Raw genomic sequence first — 20,249 nt, forward strand, 5'->3', positions numbered from 1 at the left:
GAGGACATATTGGTGGCCGCATATGGCCCGTGATGTCGCAGACTATGTTCAGGCATGTGTCTCCTGCGCCAGGAACAAGTCTCCTCGTCAACGGCCAGCTGGGTTGCTTCATCCCCTGCCGGTGGCAGACAGACCCTGGGAGATGGTCGGGATGGATTTTGTGGAGGGCTTACCTAAGTCTCGTAGCTGCACCATTATTTGGGTTATCACCGACCATTTTTCCAAAATGGTGCACTTAGTGCCTCTTCCACGGCTACCTTCTGCACAGGCTCTGGCGGCGTTGTTTATCAAACACATATTTCGCCTACATGGTATGCCGGACAAAATTGTCAGTGACCGGGGTCCCCAGTTTGCGTCTCGTTTCTGGAGAGAGCTTTGTCGTCTACTCAGCATTGAGTTGAATCTCTCTTCAGCTTATCATCCCGAGACAAATGGGTTGGTAGAGAGGGCCAACCAGACCTTGGTCACATATCTTTGACATTTTGTCTCAGCCAGGCAGGATGACTGGGCATCCTTGCTACCGTGGGCGGAGTTTGCACTGAATAACGCCGTAGCCGACTCCACCGGACAGACCCCATTCCTCCTAAACTATGCTCTGCATCCGCGGGTACCTGTGCCTATGCCTATGTCTTCCGCTGACTCCAGGGTGGCAGACTGGGTTGTGGAGGCGCGGGACATTTGGGACCACACTCAGGATGCCATTCGGGCCTCCAAGGAGAGAATGAGGTCCTCCGCCGATGCACATCGGTGCCCCGCTCCGACCTTTGCTCCTGGCGAGTTAGTGTGGCTCTCCGCCTGTAACATCAGGCTGCGAATTGAGTCCACTAAGTTTGCTCCTCGCTACCTGAGTCCTTTCAAGGTCCTCGAACAGGTTAACCCAGTGGTCTACCGTCTGGCCCTTCCGCCACGTCTGGGTATCACCGACACCTTTCATGTGTCCCTTTTGAAGCCCGTATACATGTCCCGGTTTTCCAAGTCATCTGCTGGGACATCGGGTTCGTCTACGGACGATTATGAGGTGAATGCTATTTTGGGGTGCAATGTGATACCTGGCAAAAAATTTTATTTGGTGGACTGGAAGGGTTATGGTCCTGAGGACAGGTCCTGGGAGCCTGCTGAAAATATTCGGGCTCCGCAGCTCATTGCTACCTTCGAGCATGGCGAGGTCCAAGGAGGGGGGGGCCTAGGAGAGGGGGTAATGTTAGGGGTCGAGTTCCTGCCTCTGCACAGGGGGAATCTCGAGCTATCTCTGCTGCGGTCTCTCATTCTTCTTCTGCTGCAGTGGAGCCTGCTCAGCGGAGGCGTCGGTCCCAGCGTCATGCTCAGTCTGATACTGTGCGAAGGGTTACTGCTGTCCTTCCAGCTTCTGCCATTGTGGCCAGTACTGGTCAGCAGCGAGCAGATGTCTTTGGGACTAAGTCCTACTTTTCCCTTCTGAGCATGCCCAGGGTAAGATCTCTCATTGGAGATCAAGGGTCACATGCTCAGTTACTGCAGCAAATCCTATTGGTCCTGAAGGTGTTCAACGTCTGTGGCAGTCTCTCATTGGTCCTTCTAGGAAGGTCCTGTACTTGCTGCAGCTATAAGAGGTGCGCATGACCGCACGGCCATGCGCTAGTGTCAATTTATGTACGAGCTCAGCACCAGTGTGGTCATGTTTGTGTGTGTATTCAGGGACCTGGCTGAAATAAGCCCCTAGAATGCTGGCACCTCCGGCGAGGAGTTTGGTGTGTGTGTCTTCAGGGACCCGGCTGAAATAAGCCCCTAGAATGCTGGCACCTCCGGCGAGGAGTTTCATGTTTGCATTTGACTGCATGACCACCATCTGCTCTACTAAGTAGCTGTTTTCCTCTGTGAGCCAAACAGGGCACAGAGTTATCCTTGCTAACAGACTCTGTGAAGTAACAGAGTCTGTTTATATTACTAAATTGTACCGCCATATCTAGCTGCAGGTGCTTTCCTGCACGGTGGATCCTGGGTTGCGAACGCACCAACTTCTTCTAATAAATATATATTCGCTGCGTTCCGCCAACCCTAGCATGATGGATATGGCTTACAGCCAATGAAAACCCAAAAGTCATTATTTCAGTAAATTAGAATAATTAACAAAAGACACCTGCAAAGACTTCGTAAGGATTTAAAAAGATCCCTTAGTTTGTTTCAGTAGGCTCCACAATCATGGGGAAGACTGCTGACTTGACCGATGTCCAGAAGGCAGTCATTGACACACTCCACAAGGCGGGTGATCCACAGAAGGTCATTGCTAAAGAATCTGGCTGCTGTATCCAAGCATATTAATGGAAAGTTTAGTTAAAGGAAAAAATGTTGTAGAAAAAGGTGCACAAGCAACAGGGATAACTGCAATCTTGAAACGATTAAGAAAAGGCAATTAAAAAAATTGGTTCAGATTCACAAGGAGTATACTGCTGCTGGAGTCATTGCTTCAAGAGCCACCATACACAGACGTATCCAGGAGGACATGGGCTACAAGTGTCGCATTCCTTGTGTCAAGCCAGTCATAACTGTTATGTTGGGCTGGTGGTTAGGAGCACTAGAAATGACCAGATGAGCAAACTAGCAATACAGGACGAGCTCTGGGAAGTGGGAGCTCTGCTGACCGCAACGCTAATCCTATCACAACAACTAGAAATAGCCGTGGAGCGTTCCTGACTCTGCCTAGACGCCTCTTCACAGCCTAAGAGCTAACTACCCCTAAAGATAGAAAATACAGCCTACCTTGCCTCAGAGAAATTCCCCAAAGAAATAGGCAGCCCCCACATATATTGACTGTGAGTTAAGATGGAAGTCACAAACACAGGAATGAAATAGGTTTCAGCATAGGAGGCCAGACTGAACTAAACAGACTGAGGATAGAAAAGGTATCTTTGCGGTCAGCATGAAAACTAACAAAAAACCACGCAGAGTGTGCAAAAGAAACCACCGCACCGACTCACGGCGCGGTGGTGCCACTCTGCATCCCAGAGCTTCCAGCAAACAAGATTAAATATAATAGCAAGCTGGACAAAAACAAAGTGGTAACAAATAAGCTAGCAGGGACTTAGCTTTTCCTGAAGTAGACAGGTCATCTGAAAGATCCAAGTGAACTGAACCAGTACTAGAACATTGACAGCTGGCATCAAGTAACGATCTGAGTGGAGTTAAATAGAGCAGCCAGCCAAGGCCTGAACGAGATCAGCTGGAGAAGGAATCTCAGAACCAGCAGCTCCACTCACAGCCACCAGAGGGAGTTCATGAACAGAACTCGCCGAAGTACCATTCATAACCACAGGAGGGAGCTCGAGAACAGAATTCACAACAGTACCCCCCCTTGAGGAGGGGTCACCGAACCCTCACCAGAGCCTCCAGGCCGCTCCGGACGAGCCAAATGAAAGGCACGAACAAGATCGGCAGCATGAACATCAGAGGCAACTACCCAGGAATTATTCTCCTGACCATAACCTTTCCACTTGACTAGGTACTGAAGTTTCTGTCTCGAAATACGAGAATCCAAAATCTCCACCACCACAAACTCCAACTCCCCCTCAACCAACACCGGGGCAGGAGGATCAACGGAGGGAACCATAGGAGCCACATATCTCCGCAACAACGACCTATGGTACACATTATGGATGGCGAAAGAAGCTGGAAGGTCCAAACGAAATGACACAGGATTAATAATTTCAGAAATCTTATAAGGACCAATGAAACGAGGCTTAAACTTAGGAGACGAAACCTTCATAGGAACAAAACGACACGACAACCAAACCAAATCCCCAACACGAAGTCGGGGACCAACACAGCGACGGCGGTTAGCGAAACGTTGAGCCTTCTCCTGGGACAATGTCAAATTGTCCACTACGTGAGTCCAAATTTGCTGCAACCTGTCCACCACAGAATCCACACCAGGACAGTCCGAAGGCTCAACCTGCCCTGAAGAAAAACGAGGGTGGAAACCAGAATTACAGAAAAAAGGCGAAACCAAAGTGGCCGAGCTGGCCCGATTATTAAGGGCGAACTCAGCCAAAGGCAAGAAGGACACCCAATCATCCTGATCAGCAGAAACAAAGCATCTCAGATATGTTTCCAAAGTCTGATTGGTTCGTTCGGTTTGGCCATTTGTCTGAGGATGGAAAGCTGAAGAAAAAGACAAATCAATGCCCATCTTAGCACAAAAGGACCGCCAAAATCTTGAAACAAACTGGGAACCTCTGTCCGACACGATGTTCTCCGGAATGCCATGTAAACGAACCACATGCTGGAAAAACAATGGAACCAAATCAGAGGAGGAAGGCAATTTAGGCAAAGGTACCAAATGGACCATCTTAGAGAAGCGATCACAAACCACCCAGATAACTGACATCCTCTGAGAGACAGGGAGATCTGAAATAAAATCCATGGAAATATGCGTCCAGGGCCTTTTCGGGACCGGCAAGGGCAAAAGCAACCCACTGGCACGAGAACAGCAGGGCTTAGCCCGAGCACAAGTCCCACAGGACTGCACAAAAGAACGCACATCTCGTGACAAGGAAGGCCACCAAAAGGATCTAGCCACCAAATCTCTGGTACCAAAGATTCCAGGATGACCAGCCAACACCGAACAATGAACCTCAGAGATAACTCTACTAGTCCATCTATCAGGGACAAACAGCTTCTCCGCTGGGCAACGGTCAGGTCTATCAGCCTGAAACTCCTGCAGCACCCGCCGCAAATCAGGGGAGATGGCAGACAAAATTACCCCCTCTTTGAGAATACCAGCCGGCTCAGGAACTCCCGGAGAATCAGGTACAAAACTCCTTCACATTCTTAGAACCCGGAAGGTACGAAACCACAACATTGAAGCGGGAGAAAAACAGCGACCATCAAGCCTGTCTAGGATTCAACCGCTTGGCAGACTCGAGATAAGTCAGATTCTTGTGATCCGTCAAGACCACCACACGATGTTTGGCTCCTTCAAGCCAATGTCGCCACTCCTCAAACGCCCACTTCATAGCCAACAACTCTCGATTACCCACATCATAATTGCGCTCAGCAGGCGAAAACTTTCTAGAAAAGAAAGCACATGGTTTCATCACAGAGCCATCAGAACCTCTTTGAGACAAAACAGCCCCTGCTCCAATCTCAGAAGCATCCACCTCGACCTGAAACGGGAGCGAAACATCTGGCTGACACAACGCAGGGGCAGAAGAAAAACGACGCTTCAGCTCCTGAAAAGCCTCAACGGCCGCAGAGGACCAATTGACCACATCAGCACCTTTCTTGGTCAAATCAGTTAATGGTTTAACAACACTAGAAAAATTAGCGATGAAGCGACGGTAAAAATTAGCAAAGCCCAGAAATTTCTGAAGGCTCTTCACAGAAGTAGGCTGAGTCCAATCATAAATGGCCTGAACTTTAACAGGGTCCATCTCGATAGTAGAAGGGGAAAAAATGAAGCCCAAAAATGAAACCTTCTGACTTCCAAAGAGACATTTAGACCCCTTCACAAACAAGGAATGAGCACGAAGGACCTGGAACACCATTCTGACCTGCTTCACATGAGAATCCCAATCGTCCGAAAAGACCAAAATATCATCCAAATATACAATCATGAGTCTATCCAGGTACTTTCGGAAGATGTCATGCATAAAGGACTGAAACACAGATGGAGCATTAGAAAGCCCGAATGGCATCACCAAGTACTCAAAATGGACCTCGGGCGTATTAAATGCTGTTTTCCATTCGTCGCCCCGTTTAATACGCACAAGATTATACGCCCCTCGAAGATCTATCTTGGTGAACCAGCTAGCTCCCTTAATCCGAGCAAACAAATCAGACAGTAGCAGCAAAGGGTACTGAAATTTGACGGTGATTTTATTAAGAAGGCGGTAATCTATACAAGGTCTCAGAGAACCATCCTTCTTGGCCACAAAAAAGAACCCTGCTCCCAACGGTGACGACGACGGGCGAATATGCCCTTTCTCCAAGGACTCCTCTATATAACTCCGCATTGCAGCGTGTTCTGGCACAGATAAATTGAACAGTCGGCCCTTCGGAAACTTACTACCAGGAATCAAATTAATAGCACAATCGCAATCCCTATGAGGAGGTAGGGCACTGGATTTGGGCTCATCAAATACATCCCGGTAATCTGACAAGAACTCAGGGACTTCAGAAGGATGGGAAGACGAAATAGACAACAATGGGACATCCCCATGTACCCCTTGACAACCCCAACTGGATACAGACATTGATTTCCAATCCAATACAGGATTATGGACCTGTAGCCATGGCAAACCCAAAACGACCACATCATGCAGATTATGCAACACCAAAAAGCGAATATCCTCCTGATGTGCAGGAGCCATGCACATGGTCAATTGAGTCCAGTACTGAGGCTTATTCTTGGCCAAAGGTGTAGCATCAATTCCTCTCAATGGAATAGGATACTGCAAGGGCTCCAAGAAAAACCACAGCGCCTGGCAAACTCCAAGTCCATCAAATTCAGGGCAGCGCCTGAATCCACAAATGCCATAACAGAATAGGACGACAAAGAGCAAATCAGAGTAACGGACAAAAGAAATTTTGGCTGTACCGTACCAATGGTGGCAGACCTAGCGAACCGTTTAGTGCGCTTAGGACAATCAGAGATAGCATGAGTGGAGTCACCACAGTAAAAACTCAGCCCATTCTGACGTCTGTATTCTTGCCGTTCAGCTCTGGTCAAGGTCCTATCACATTGCATAGGCTCAGGCTTCTGCTCAGAAAACACCGCCAAATGGTGCACATTTTTGCACTCACGTAAGCGTCGATCGATCTGAATCTCATTCCACTGAGTAAGCACAGACCACTTTCTGAACTTCTGGCAATATACCTCCGCTTCATCCTGACCCTGACACAAAGCCATCAAAATTTTCTCTGTCTGATCCACTGAATCTGGTTCATCATATAGCAATCCAAGCGCCAGAAAAAACGCATCTACATTACGCAATGCAGAATCTCCTGGCGCAAGGGAAAATGCCCAGTCTTGAGGGTCGCCACGTAGCAAAGAAATAATAATTTTTACTTGCTGAATGGGGTCACCAGAGGAGCGGGGTTTCAAAGCAAAAAACAGTCTACAATTATTCTTGAAATTCAGGAACTTAGATCTATCCCCAGAAAACAAATCAGGAAATGGAATTCTGGGTTCTAACATCGGGTTTCTGAACTACATAATCTTGAATGCTTTGTACCCTTGCAGTGAGTTGATCCACACAAGAGGACAGACCTTGAATATCCATATCTACACCTGAGTCCTGAACCACCCAGAGATTAAGGGGAAAAGAGAGACAAAACACACTGTAGAGAAAAAAAAATGGTCTCAGAACTTCTCTTATCCCTCTATTGAGATGCATTAACACTTTGTGGGCCAGCTGTACTGTTATGTTGGGCTGGTGGTTAGGAGCACTAGAAATGACCAGATGAGCAAACTAGCAATACAGGACGAGCTCTGGGAAGTGGGAGCTCTGCTGACCGCAACACTAATCCTATCACAACAACTAGAAATAGCCGTGGAGCGTTCCTGACTCTGCCTAGACGCCTCTTCACAGCCTAAGAGCTAACTACCCCTAAAGATAGAAAATACAGCCTACCTTGCCTCAGAGAAATTCCCCAAAGAAATTGGCAGCCCCCACATATATTGACTGTGAGTTAAGATGGAAGTCACAAACACAGGAATGAAATAGGTTTCAGCATAGGAGGCCAGACTGAACTAAACAGACTGAGGATAGAAAAGGTATCTTTGCGGTCAGCATAAAAACTAACAAAAAAACAACCAGAGTGTGCAAAAGAAACCACCGCACCGACTCACGGCGCGGTGGTGCCACTCTGCATCCCAGAGCTTCCAGCAAACAAGATTAAATATAATAGCAAGCTGGACAAAAACACAGTGGTAACAAATAAGCTAGCAGGGACTTAGCTTTTGCTGAAGTAGACAGGTCATCTGAAAGATCCAAGTGAACTGAACCAGTACTAGAACATTGACAGCTGGCATCAAGTTACATAGTTACATAGTTATTAAGGTTGAAGGAAGACTTTAAGTCCATCTAGTTCAACCCATAGCCTAACCTAACATGCCCTAACATGTTGATCCAGGGGAAGGCAAAAAAACCCCATGTGGGAAGAGTAAGCTCCACCATGGGGAAAAAAATTCCTTCCCGACCCCACATACGGCAATCAGACTATTTCCCTGGATCAACGCCTTATCAAGGAATCTAGTATACATACCCTGTAACAGTATACTTTTCCAGAAAGGTATCCAGGCCCCTCTTAAATTTAAGTAATGAATCACTCATTACAACATCATACGGCAGAGAGTTCCATAGTCTCACTGCTCTTACAGTAAAGAACCCGCGTCTGTTATTATGCTTAAACCTTTTTTCCTCCAGACGTAGAGGATGCCCCCTTGTCCCTGTCTCAGGTCTATGATTAAAAAGATCATCAGAAAGGTCTTTGTACTGTCCCCTCATATATTTATACATTAACATAAGATCACCCCTTAGCCTTCGTTTTTCCAAACTAAACAGCCCCAAGTGTAATAACCTATCTTGGTATTGCAGACCCCCCAGTCCTCTAATAACCTTGGTCGCTCTTCTCTGCACCCGCTCTAGTTCAGCTATGTCTTTCTTATACACCGGACACCAGAACTGTGCACAGTATTCTACGTGTGGTCGCACTAGTGACTTGTATAGAGGTAAAATGATGTTCTCCTCATGAGCATCTATGCCTCTTTTAATACATCCCATTATTTTATTTGCCTTTGTAGCAGCTGCCTGACACTGGCCACTGAATATGAGTTTGTCATCCACCCATACACCCAGGTCCTTTTCATTGACAGTTTTACCCAGAGTTTTAGAATTAAGCACATAGTTATACATCTTATTACTTCTACCCAAGTGCATGACCTTACATTTATCCCCATTAAAGCTCATTTGCCATTTATCAGCCCAAGCTTCTAGTTTACATAAATCATCCTGTAATATAAAATTGTCCTCCTCTGTATTGATTACCCTGCAGAGTTTAGTGTCATCTGCAAATATTGAAATTCTACTCTGAATGCCCCCTACAAGGTCATTAATAAATATGTTAAAAAGAAGAGGGCCCAATACTGACCCCTGTGGTACCCCACTGCTAACCGCGACCCAGTCCGAGTGTGCTCCATTAATAACCACCCTTTGTTTCCTATCCCTGAGCCAGCTCTCAACCCACTTGCACATATTTTCCCCTATCCCCATTATTCTCATTTTATGTATCAACCTTTTGTGTGGCAACGTATCAAAAGCTTTTGAAAAGTCCATATACACTACATCCACTGGGCTCCCTTGGTCCAGTCCGGAACTTACCTCTTCATAGAAGCTGATCAAATTAGTCTGACATGAACGGTCCCTAGTAAACCCATGCTGATACTGGGTCATGAGGTTATTCCTCTTCAGATACTCCAGTATAGCATCCCTTAGAATGCCCTCCAGGATTTTACCCACAGTAGAGGTTAAGCTTACTGGCCTATAATTTCCGAGTTCAGTTTTTGTCCCCTTTTTAAATATTGGCACCACATTTGCTATACGCCAGTCCTGTGGTACAGACCCTGTTATTATGGACTCTTTAAAGATTAAAAATAACGGTCTATCAATGACTGTACTTAGTTCCTGCAGTACTCGGGGGTGTATCCCATCCGGGCCCGGAGATTTGTCAATTTTAGTGATTTTTAGACGCCGCTGTACTTCCTGCTGGGTTAAGCAGGTGACATTTAATGGGGAATTTTTATCACTAGTCATATTGGCTGCCATGGGATTTTCTTTTGTAAATACTGATGAAAAAAAGTCATTTAGCATATTGGCTTTTTCCCCATCCTCATCCACCATTTCACCCAGACTATTTTTAAGGGGGCCAACACTATCATTTTTTAGTTTCTTACTATTTATGTAGTTAAAGAATATTTTGGGGTTATTTTTGCTCTCTCTGGCAATGAGTCTCTCTGTCTCAATCTTTGCTACCTTGATTTGCTTTTTACAGAATTTATTTAATTTTCTATATTTATTTAATGCCTCATCACTACCTACTTCCTTTAATTCTCTAAATGCTTTCTTTTTGTCACTTATTGCGCCCCTTACAGCTCTATTTAGCCATATTGGTTTCCTCCTATTTCCAGTATGTTTATTCCCATACGGTATATACTGTGCACAGGTCCTTTCCAGGAGGCTCATAAACGTCTCCCATTTTCTTTGTGTATTTTTATGCCTCAGGATATCGTCCCAGTTAATTGCACCAAGATCCTCTCTCATCCGTTGGAAATTTGCCCTCCTGAAGTTTAGTGTCCTTGTCACCCCTCTACTACACATCTTATTAAAGGAGACCTGAAAACTTATTATTTTGTGATCACTATTCCCCAAGTGACCCCCAACCCTTATATTTGCTATGCGGTCTGGCCTGTTGGTTAATATTAGGTCTAGCAGTGCCCCCCTCCTTGTTGGGTCCTGAACCAGTTGTGAAAGGTAATTGTCTCTCATAGTTGTCAAAGTAACGATCTGAGTGGAGTTAAATAGAGCAGCCAGCCAAGGCCTGAACGAGATCAGCTGGAGAAGGAATCTCAGAACCAGCAGCTCCACTCACAGCCACCAGAGGGAGTCCATGAACAGAACTCGCCGAAGTACCATTCATAACCACAGGAGGGAGCTCAAGAACAGAGTTCACAACACATAACCAATAGACAAAGCCAGAAGTGTCTTACCTGGGCCAAGGAGATAAAGAACTGGACTGTTGCTGAGTGGTCGAAAGTGGTGTTTTCAGATGAAAGTAAATTTTGCATTTCATTTGGAAATCAAGGTCCCAGAGTCTGGAGGAAGAGTGGAGAGGTACACAATCCAAGCTGCTTGAGGTCTAGTGTGAAGTTTCCACAATCAGTGATGGTTTGGGGAGCTATGTCATCTGCTGGTGTAGGGCCACTGTGTCTTATCAAGACCAAAGTCAGCGCAGCCGTCTACCAGGAAATTTTAGAGTGCTTCAAGCTTCCCTCTGCTGACAATCTTTTTGGAGATGGAAATTTCATTTTCCAGCAGTACTTGGCACCTGTCCACACTGTCAAATGTACTAATACCTGGTTTAAAATGGTTTAAGAACAACAGTATCACTGTGCTTAATTGGCCAGCAAACTCGCCTGACCTTAACCCCATAGAGAATCTATGGGGTATTGTCAACAGGAAGATGAGAGACACCAGACTCAACAATGCAGATAAGCTGAAGGCTGCTATCAAAGCAACCTGGGCTTCCATAACACCTCAGCAGTGACACAGGCTGACTGCTTCCATGCCACGCCGCATTGATGTAGTAATTGATGCAAAAGGAGCCCTGACCAAGTATTGAGTGTGATTACTGAACATACATTTCAGTAGGCCAACATTTCGGATTTTAGATTCATTTTCCAAGCTGGTGTTACAAAGTATTCTAATTTACTGAGATAATGACTTTTGGGTTTTCATTGGCTGTAAGCCATAATCATCAACATTAACAGAAATAAACACTTGAAATAGATCACTCTGTTTGTAATGACTCTTTAGAATATATGAGTTTCACTTTTTGTATTTGAGAACTGAAATAAATTCACTTTTTGATGATATTCAAATTTTGTGAGAAGCACTTGTACATTGATATTTGTTGTTTTATTTTGACAGTTGTTCACATTACCCCAACATGTTGCAGAACTTTAAAGAGGGTTGTCACAATTTGTTAAATGGGCAAAAATGCAATTTTTTTGTAAAAATAAGCAATGTTGCAATTTCTATCTTATTAAAAATTATCTACAGAGTGACTTTTTTAGACTTTACAGCTCACTGCTGGTTTACTTCCTTTTGCCAGTCTATCAGATGTGTACGGTTTTCTAAACAAGGAGCGCACACTTGCAAGTAGTCTGCTTATATAGCTTGCAAGCTTCTCCATGAAACTGGTCAAAAAACTGAATTCACTCCTCTGATGCACAGTTCACCTTGCCGTAGATGTGAACTGTCAATTTTCAGGTGTTCGCTGCCCCCTCCCCCGGCAAGCACGAAGAGGCGAGCTCTTGCAGATAGAAATTTAGACATTCACTTTAAGGTTTAATGTGGGTGTCAGTGAACATAATGGCACTAGTACCATGTAGAGTGGACTATCGCTAATATTTAATGACTGTAGGGATTTATTCACATCTAGACTATTGTAAAATCACCACAAAATACATAAAAATTCACAAAAAATGATGCATTTTGCCTGGGATTCACAGTGAGCTGTAATGACAAGTATCATAAAAGTGCTTTCTGTCCCTTTGCATTGTCACAACAAGGCATATTAAGTAGTATTTGGTGTTAATTAAGAAGCTCCTTGGCCCCAGTGCATGTTTAACAGCCTCCCCATGCTTTGCACTATGTATAATATGGGTGCTGTTTTTTGTAGCAAAGGGACTTTGGAGCCCTCTGAAGCATCAAGTGACTGCTACCTGTGCATCCCATATGTATAGATATACTGTACAGTGTACATGGTATTCCAGGCCCTGAAACACTCTTTGTGTTGGTTTTTACTCTTATTAATAATTAAGAGTTCCTAACAGGTGGGCCACCTCTATTAATTTAACTTTTTTCTTTTAACCAGACAACCCATAAAACTTGTCAGGTTATTCATGCTGCTCATGAATTGCTGCACGATTGCCAGTATATAATTCTATGAAATGCTTTGGTGTTTCACATAAATTATACTTTGAAGATTCGGCCATATCCAGACAGTAAACCTGTCCCGCTCCGCTCTTGGACGGTTCTACCCAGTGCTACTAGAGGTGATTGACAAGTCTCTCCCTATGTACTCGCAAGGAAGAGACCTGCAGTGACTCTGGGAAGACTTTCAAAGTATATTGTCTCTGGAACAGCGTATCGTTTCAGAGAATAATATACCTGGTGCAGCCAGGTTTGGGCAGTATGAATCCTCTGGGAGGTTCCCTTTAGACTATGGCTACATGATGACCTTGGCCACGACACCTGTCACAAGACCACAGTTCACTGCTATTCACAGTAAATGTGGTTTTGTTGCAGCCCTGAGGTTACCTCGACAAGAAAGTCACAAGAAGTCAGACCTCGTTGGATGTTTTGCGACTTGCTTGTCGCAGTAATCTCAGGGTTGCAATGCGAGTTCTTTCACTTGTATTGCACTTCGATGTACCAGCCTTGGTCACATGATGGGTGTTGCTGCGACCACGCTGTGTCACCCTAGCCTTAACTATATGACATGATTAAAATAAATAGTTGTCTCTGAAGTATCGTTTAACCTTGGATTGCCATCCATACTATTATTCATCACTGACTAGACCTGCACACGAATGTGTGGTGTCGGTACATGTGTGTAACTCCTGCCATCATCTCCCCATACAGGATTCCTATCTTTATTTGGATCCCCAGTCTCTAGTGAGCGCTCTGCATAACCTGCCTCTTCATCTGCGACTGAATGTGGAAGCTGATCTTGTTCAGGTAATTCCCACTTTATTCTGAGCAAAGGTAAGAAGATATTCATCAATGTGCAATTATTTCCAAGATTAGATTATGGTGGATCTTATTCATCTTATAATAACCAATTCCTGAGCTACCACCAGCCCCAGACACCTAATTGAAGAAAATGCAGTGTTATTTGATTTTAATAAAAGCATTTTTATTAACACGTCATTTGTGAAGCTGGAGGCTGTGACATAGATAATGTGTTATTTTCAGATCTTACAATTATTAGCCAGTTTTATACCACTTGCTTCTGTATTGGATTCTCAGCATGCCAGTTCCTCTTCTGAATATTTTGCAAGTTCACTATCCATCCAATAAGACACAGGGGCAGATATGCAACTTTAGCTGAATATATGTGTGAAAACATGACTTTTATTAAAAAGCCACTGTCAGGTTTTGTTTTTCTCTGGCTGGTGTCATTTTGCAATAAGGATGCTGCGTTTTCTTTGACAATCCTGTTCAGAATGTCTAAATTTTTTTCTGAATTTTAAGTTAATCCCGCCGACCTAGCCTGATTGACAGCTCCTCAGTGTCCCTCATCCCTGCAGTTGTCATTCATGTGCGATTTCATTCTAAAGCTGCACTCTATGCAGCCATTCAGACATGGATTTCCATAGTAAGCACACCAATCTTATCAGGTTTATCAAACTGGAAAAGTTTCTCAAATATATCGTAATATGTGCCGCTGTCAAATGTGTGAGAAAAATAACATGTAAAATGTCATTGTAAACTTTGTAAGAAAATTAAATTATGAGTTTTGCAAATCACTGCATCTTCACACACAAATAAGAGACCCTGTCATTTGGAAAAATTAAATAATGTTGAGGCACTGACAGCGGAAAGAATTGACTACTGAATAATTGATGGCAGAATGTAACAAACACATAATTATTTCTTTCTGGTAGGAAGAGCTGCCGCAGGAGCTTCCTCCATTTGTAGGAAAGGGCATATCAAACGTGCCAGTTTTTACTGTTCAGGAAGGAAGTGGAGCTTCTGTGCCTTCAGAAAATGTCGCCTTTCCATCAGAGACCAAGGTTTTTCCAGACCCCTCTCTACCAGCATATGACGAGGAGCTTGATTTCCTGCTCAGCTTGAAGTCTCCTGTCACAGAGAAAGCTTCCACGTGTCCTGATGGGGTCAGAGCGCCTGACCAACAACGGTCTTGTGAGCAACGCGGTAAGGGCTCAGTGCACACACAGTGGCACAGTTAGTGATGACTTAAAAAATTGTTGTGTAACAAAATCAGCAACTAGAATAATGGATATGTCACATCTGTGCTTCCAAGTCAGTGTGCAATACTGAGGCTACTGGATTGTTTCCTTGAATAGCTATATAAGAACGTGCCCACACCTAATACCCTCTTGAGATTCTCCTGTCTGCCTCGTGCCCAGTCGAGATTTATATGTTCTTTTGTGTTAAAGGCAGCTTCTGCTGTCAGGCGGTGTGCTGCTTTACCCATTAAACAAGACTGGATTTTAATAGCTGCCAGATCGTCTCCTGTTATATAGAAAACTCGCACTGCATTCCCACATGCATGATTGATGAGCCTCTCTCAGTGTGCATTATTCAGAGTCTAGTTGAATGCCACATTAACCACTAAAGTAGTGCCAAGACAATATGTGTAAGCAGCTCTGTTTACCCAGGCTGGAAGTATCTCTCAGAAGACAGAGAGCAGATGACCTCGGAGGGATGGGGAACCTGTGATATCAGTGAATTTACTTCTCAAAACCATTTAATTGACAATTACTGGATCCCAATTTGTTAGTCAAGGGTACATTTGACTAGATGTTATAAATGTGTCAGTATGACTCAGTAAACAATGTTGTAACTACTTTAATGGAAAAAAAAATGATGGTATGGACTGTGAGAGGTTATTGCAGCCATTTCTCTAGGTTGATATTTGTCAGAGATAGTCTCATGTAGATAGCAGCTGATGAGTCACACATAAAAGCCAAAGAGAGGACTACACAAAAGGTTTTACAGGTCCTGGGATGAGCAATTCTATTAACACTGGTATTATATGAAAACTATGCTTTCATTGATTCATCTTCCAGAGATCACATCATGTCATCCTGATTGTCTGAGGCCTGTGCTCCCTAAATGTTCACAGCATTTCTCTGTATAGTAGAAATGTCCTCAGGTAGTTGTTTGGATGTGAATTATGTGTATACGTGCCAACATATTACATTTTTATCTTCTTTCAACTCTGTTTCAGCAACCTCTCCCATGAAAGATGAGCCTTCTGTTGCTGCTGAGGAGACTCCCAAAGCTATGACCTCTGAGGATCTGGAGGACTGGCTGGACAGTATGATCTCCTAATGTCTTCTTGTACCTGTAAAGATGTGGTTAAGATGCAATAAAGATTCATGCTTTTTGGGAATCGTTTTACTTTTTTTCAATCTGGTTATACACTAGATATATCAGACAGTCATTTTCTGAACCATTCGTTGTTCATGGATGCCTTAAGAAATTTGTAGCTCTGGCTGATCCTAGAAGTTAAAGACTGATTTCTGTCTTAAAGGGTTATTTCCATCTGCTTGACTGCGCACATGATGTTTTCATTTGGTTCACTGTACTGATATCTATATTTTCCTCTTATGGTGGTTGTCTATGGGACCAGCCACCGCTGCGCTGTAGGAGCAGTGGCTGAACATCCTCAGGGTTTACAAGTGCTTTCCTGCTGAGCTTGCATGCACTACATTGCAATCTTGGCCACCTCTCTCCAGCCCCACTGTGCTTCCAGTGCTGCAGAGAAAAGGGTGCCCCATATACTGTTATGGGAGCGCCTACAGTTCAGGCCATACTTCTGGCCTGAACTGTAACTCAAGCAGGAGCGCGCGCCCTCTATCATCCAGAACGTGGGGAGGCGCACTGCCTGAGAAAATGAAAATCTGGGCTTTTATTGATGGAGAACACACATGAGCTTTGGCACAAATGACTTCATAAGTGTTGTCAATGGCTTCATGTTTAAACTATAAAAGAAAGATCCAACCCATCAGATAGAAGTTCACATCTGCCTATTTTCCGTGTCTCATTGTCTTTTGCAAAGTAGTAGAAAAGACAGCACCTCAAACGTTGGTTAAAAAAAAATCACATTTTATTCTGCCTTCTGTGGCAACGTTTCGATCCAAAAGATCTTTCTGAAGCACAGTACAGGAGTGTTTCAACCCAAACTATATAGTGCAAACACCTCCCTTCACTTAGACATGTACCAATGAAAACTTAACATAATACACCTCCATACATAAACAGACATTGAACAGTTAAAAATAGCCCCATATTTCCCCAAATTGCCCGCTAACACATTGCCAGAAAATACATCAACCCCGATCGCTAATATACAAACAAACAAATGATATGACTGCAGACACATGTCCCCCATAGAGAATGTTTGTAAACTTTAGCAGGACCAATCAGCACGCAGCACCTCCGTTGTCATAGCATCCTTGTTCTGACGTGAACAAAGGCACTTCCTCCAAATGGCTCTGGACCAATCCAGTCTCCTTCCTTCTGCGCATGTCCCGACGTCCAGACGTCATTGGACCACACCTGTCTAGACAACGCAAGCTCCTGAAAACAGAGGATGACACAACTTGGTTGGTATTCTAATCAGTGACAAACAGCTCAATACGGCCGTGATTATACAAAGGGCGCTGAGACAAAGTAACAAACACCCATAAATGACAACGATAGAAAAAACGTCCACAGTTCAAAAAAAAATCAAAGGGGAAAACACCAACATATTAGCAGGCAATCAGGATCATCTATGGTACAATACAATAGGCAGATACATAGGTAATATAAATTACAAAAATATTTTTTAGGAATAATGCACACTGGGTAATCCTGTATAGTTAACCAATAACCCAAATTGTATACAATACCAATGAATACACAAATTGGATATCCCAAAGTGCATACATCTGGACAATACAATATATACAATAGATATAAACCACATATTAATACCCATATGCCCTACATATATATCAGTCCATATTTCAATAAATAGAGAGGAGCTATAAAAACACAAAAAAAGAGTTAAAAACAATATACCGAGAGAAACGCATAATGAGAACAATCCCTAAGCCTTCAATCCATCAATCCCTTATAGTAGGCAACCCTGATTATAATAAACATTCATACCCCTAGGCCTCAGGGTATCCAATTCAAAAATCCATTTCGGTTCTTTTTTCTTCAAAAGAGCAACTCTATCACCTCCCCGTCTTAGAACCGGCACATCATCAATAACTTTGAACCGTAATTGGTTTACAGAGTGTCCCAGCACCTTAAAGTGTTTCGGTATCGGAAGGTCAACTAGCCCTCTCCTGATTGTGCTTTTATGCTTGCTAATTCTTGCCTTCACCTCCATTGTGGTCTCTCCCACATAGAAGAGACCACATGGACAGCTCAAGATATACATGTACTAGCAGTTATGTGGTGTACATCGTTTAGAGATATCATAACTCCTACCCGTATGAGGGTGAAAAAAATGCCCACCTTTTAGCATGTTGTTACAGCAAGCACAACCAAGACATGGAAAGTTACCAAGGCTCGGACGACTGAATGTCGTCTGTATACTTTTTTGGAGCTGCCAATATCAGAGGAAACCAATTCATCCTTCAAATTTCTATTTCTTCTATGGGAAAAAAAGTGGTGGTGATTTAAACTCTTCAATTTTTGCATGACCCTTCTCCAGCAGTGACCAGCATCTCCTGATAATCCCAGAGACCCTACTGCTCATGTTGTTGAAGGACGTAACAAACGGTATCCTTTTGCTAGACACATCTGGTGTTTTAGGTACCAAAAGATCATCCCTACATTTTTCCAAGGACCTCCTCTTAAACTCTACCAAATCAGCTCTAAGGTAACCCCTAGCCAAAAACTTTTTGCACATCTCATCTAAATGTTTGTCAACCTGGGTCTCACATGAGACCACCCTTCTCACCCTCAACATCTGACTCCAGGGTAAGGACTCTACCATTTTCCTTCGATGCTCACTGGAGAAGTGCAGCAGATTATTCCTGTCTGTTCTCTTAACAAAGAGGTCCGTATATAGGATCCCATCTTTCTTATATACAGTTTATCCAAAAATTGCATCCTCTCCTGCGAGCAATCCATTTTGAACCAAAGTTCAGGAAAAATTCCATTCAGAAATTGATGGAAAGCATCCAACTCCACCCAGCTATCATGCCATAAAAGGAAGATGTCGTTGATGTAACGCCGCCAGCCCCTAACATGGCACCAGTGGATAGACCTGTACACATGCTCACCCTCTTGGACAGCCATGTAGATGTTAGCATAAGTAGGGGCCACATTGGACCCCATGGCTGTCCCACAACGCTGTAGGTAAAAATCATCCAGGAAGAGAAAAAAATTCCTCAGGATGAACTACAACAGTGACAGGGCAAACCGTGCACAGTCCGGTGCCATGTCGGAGCTGGACAGCGTCACGCCTGTAGTCCCCTAGAATGTTGAATTGAGGTATATAATGATGTTACATCAAAGGAAACTAAAAAAGTGGACTCATCCAACTGTACACCCTCCAAAGACTTAATAAAACCGCCTGTATCGCTAACATATGATGGTATCTCCACGGCAAACCTACTTTGCATATGTCAATCCAAAGTTGGCCAGTTATCTGAAAGTTGAGCATCCCATCGTCCCCATTCTGTACACCCTCCCTAAGATCCATAAAGACTTATATAACCCACCTGGACGTCCAATCATTTCAGGAAGAGGTTCTTTATGTAATAAGGTGTCTATTTTTTTGGATCGTCTGCTACGTAGCTTTGCTGTGGAGACACCATCATATGTTAGAGATACGGGCGATTTTATTAAGTCTTTGGAGGGTGTACAGGTGGAAGAGTCCACTTTTTTAGTTTCCTTTGATGTAACATCATTATATACCTCAATTGAACATTCTAGGGGACTACAGGCTGTCGGTGTGATGCTGTCCAGCTCCGACATGGCACCAGACTGTGCACGGTTTGCCCTGATGCTGTTGGAGTTCATCCTGAGGCGGAATTTTTTTCTCTTTGGGGATGATTTTCACCTGCAGTGTCGTGGGACAGCCATGGGGTCCAATGTGGCCCCTACTTATGCTAACATCTACATGGATGTCCTAGAGGGTGAGCATATGTACAGGTCTATCCACTGGTGCCATGTTAGGGGCTGGCGGCGTTACATCTACGACATCTTCCTTTTATGGGATGGTAGCTGGGTGGAGTTGGATGCTTTCCATCAATATCTGAATGGAATTTTTCCTGAACTTTGGTTCACCATGGATTGCTCGCAGGAGAGGATGCAATTTTTGGATACATCTGTATATAAGAAAGATGGGATCCTATATACGGACCTCTTTGTTAAGAGCACAGACAGGAATAATCTGCTGCACATCTCCAGTGAGCATCCAAGGTAAATGGTAGAGTCCTTATCCTGGAGTCAGATGTTGAGGGTGAGAAGGATGGTCTCATGTGAGACCCAGGTTGACAAACGTTTAGATGAGATGTGCAAAAAGTTTTTGCTAGGGCTTACCCTAGAGCTGATTTGGTAGAGTTTAAGAGGAGGGCCTTGGAAAAATGTAGGCATGATCTTTTGTTACCTAAAACACCAGTCCAGTTGTGTCTAGCAAAAGGATACCGTTTGTTACATCCTTCAAAAACATGAGCAGTAGAGTCTCTGGGATTATCAGGAGACACTGGTCATTGCTGGAGAAAGGTCATGCAA

The 20,249-nt window shown here is 44.0% G+C and overlaps 1 protein-coding gene across 1 annotated transcript in view; it reads left to right on the plus strand.

Moving 5' to 3' along the window:
- AVEN (apoptosis and caspase activation inhibitor) overlaps positions 1–15,900 on the plus strand; it is a 661,464-nt gene extending 645,564 nt beyond the window's left edge. Inside the window, exons 4-6 of the mRNA XM_077263370.1 lie at positions 13,401–13,496; positions 14,426–14,696; positions 15,736–15,900. Of these exons, the coding sequence (XP_077119485.1) occupies positions 13,401–13,496; positions 14,426–14,696; positions 15,736–15,839 (471 nt within the window). The 3' untranslated portion in view covers positions 15,840–15,900. The remainder of the gene's footprint in view (positions 1–13,400; positions 13,497–14,425; positions 14,697–15,735) is intronic.
- The last annotated feature ends 4,349 nt before the right edge of the window (positions 15,901–20,249 follow it).

Source organism: Ranitomeya variabilis, chromosome 1 (assembly GCF_051348905.1).
Source record: "Ranitomeya variabilis isolate aRanVar5 chromosome 1, aRanVar5.hap1, whole genome shotgun sequence".
NCBI lineage: Eukaryota > Metazoa > Chordata > Amphibia > Anura > Dendrobatidae > Ranitomeya > Ranitomeya variabilis.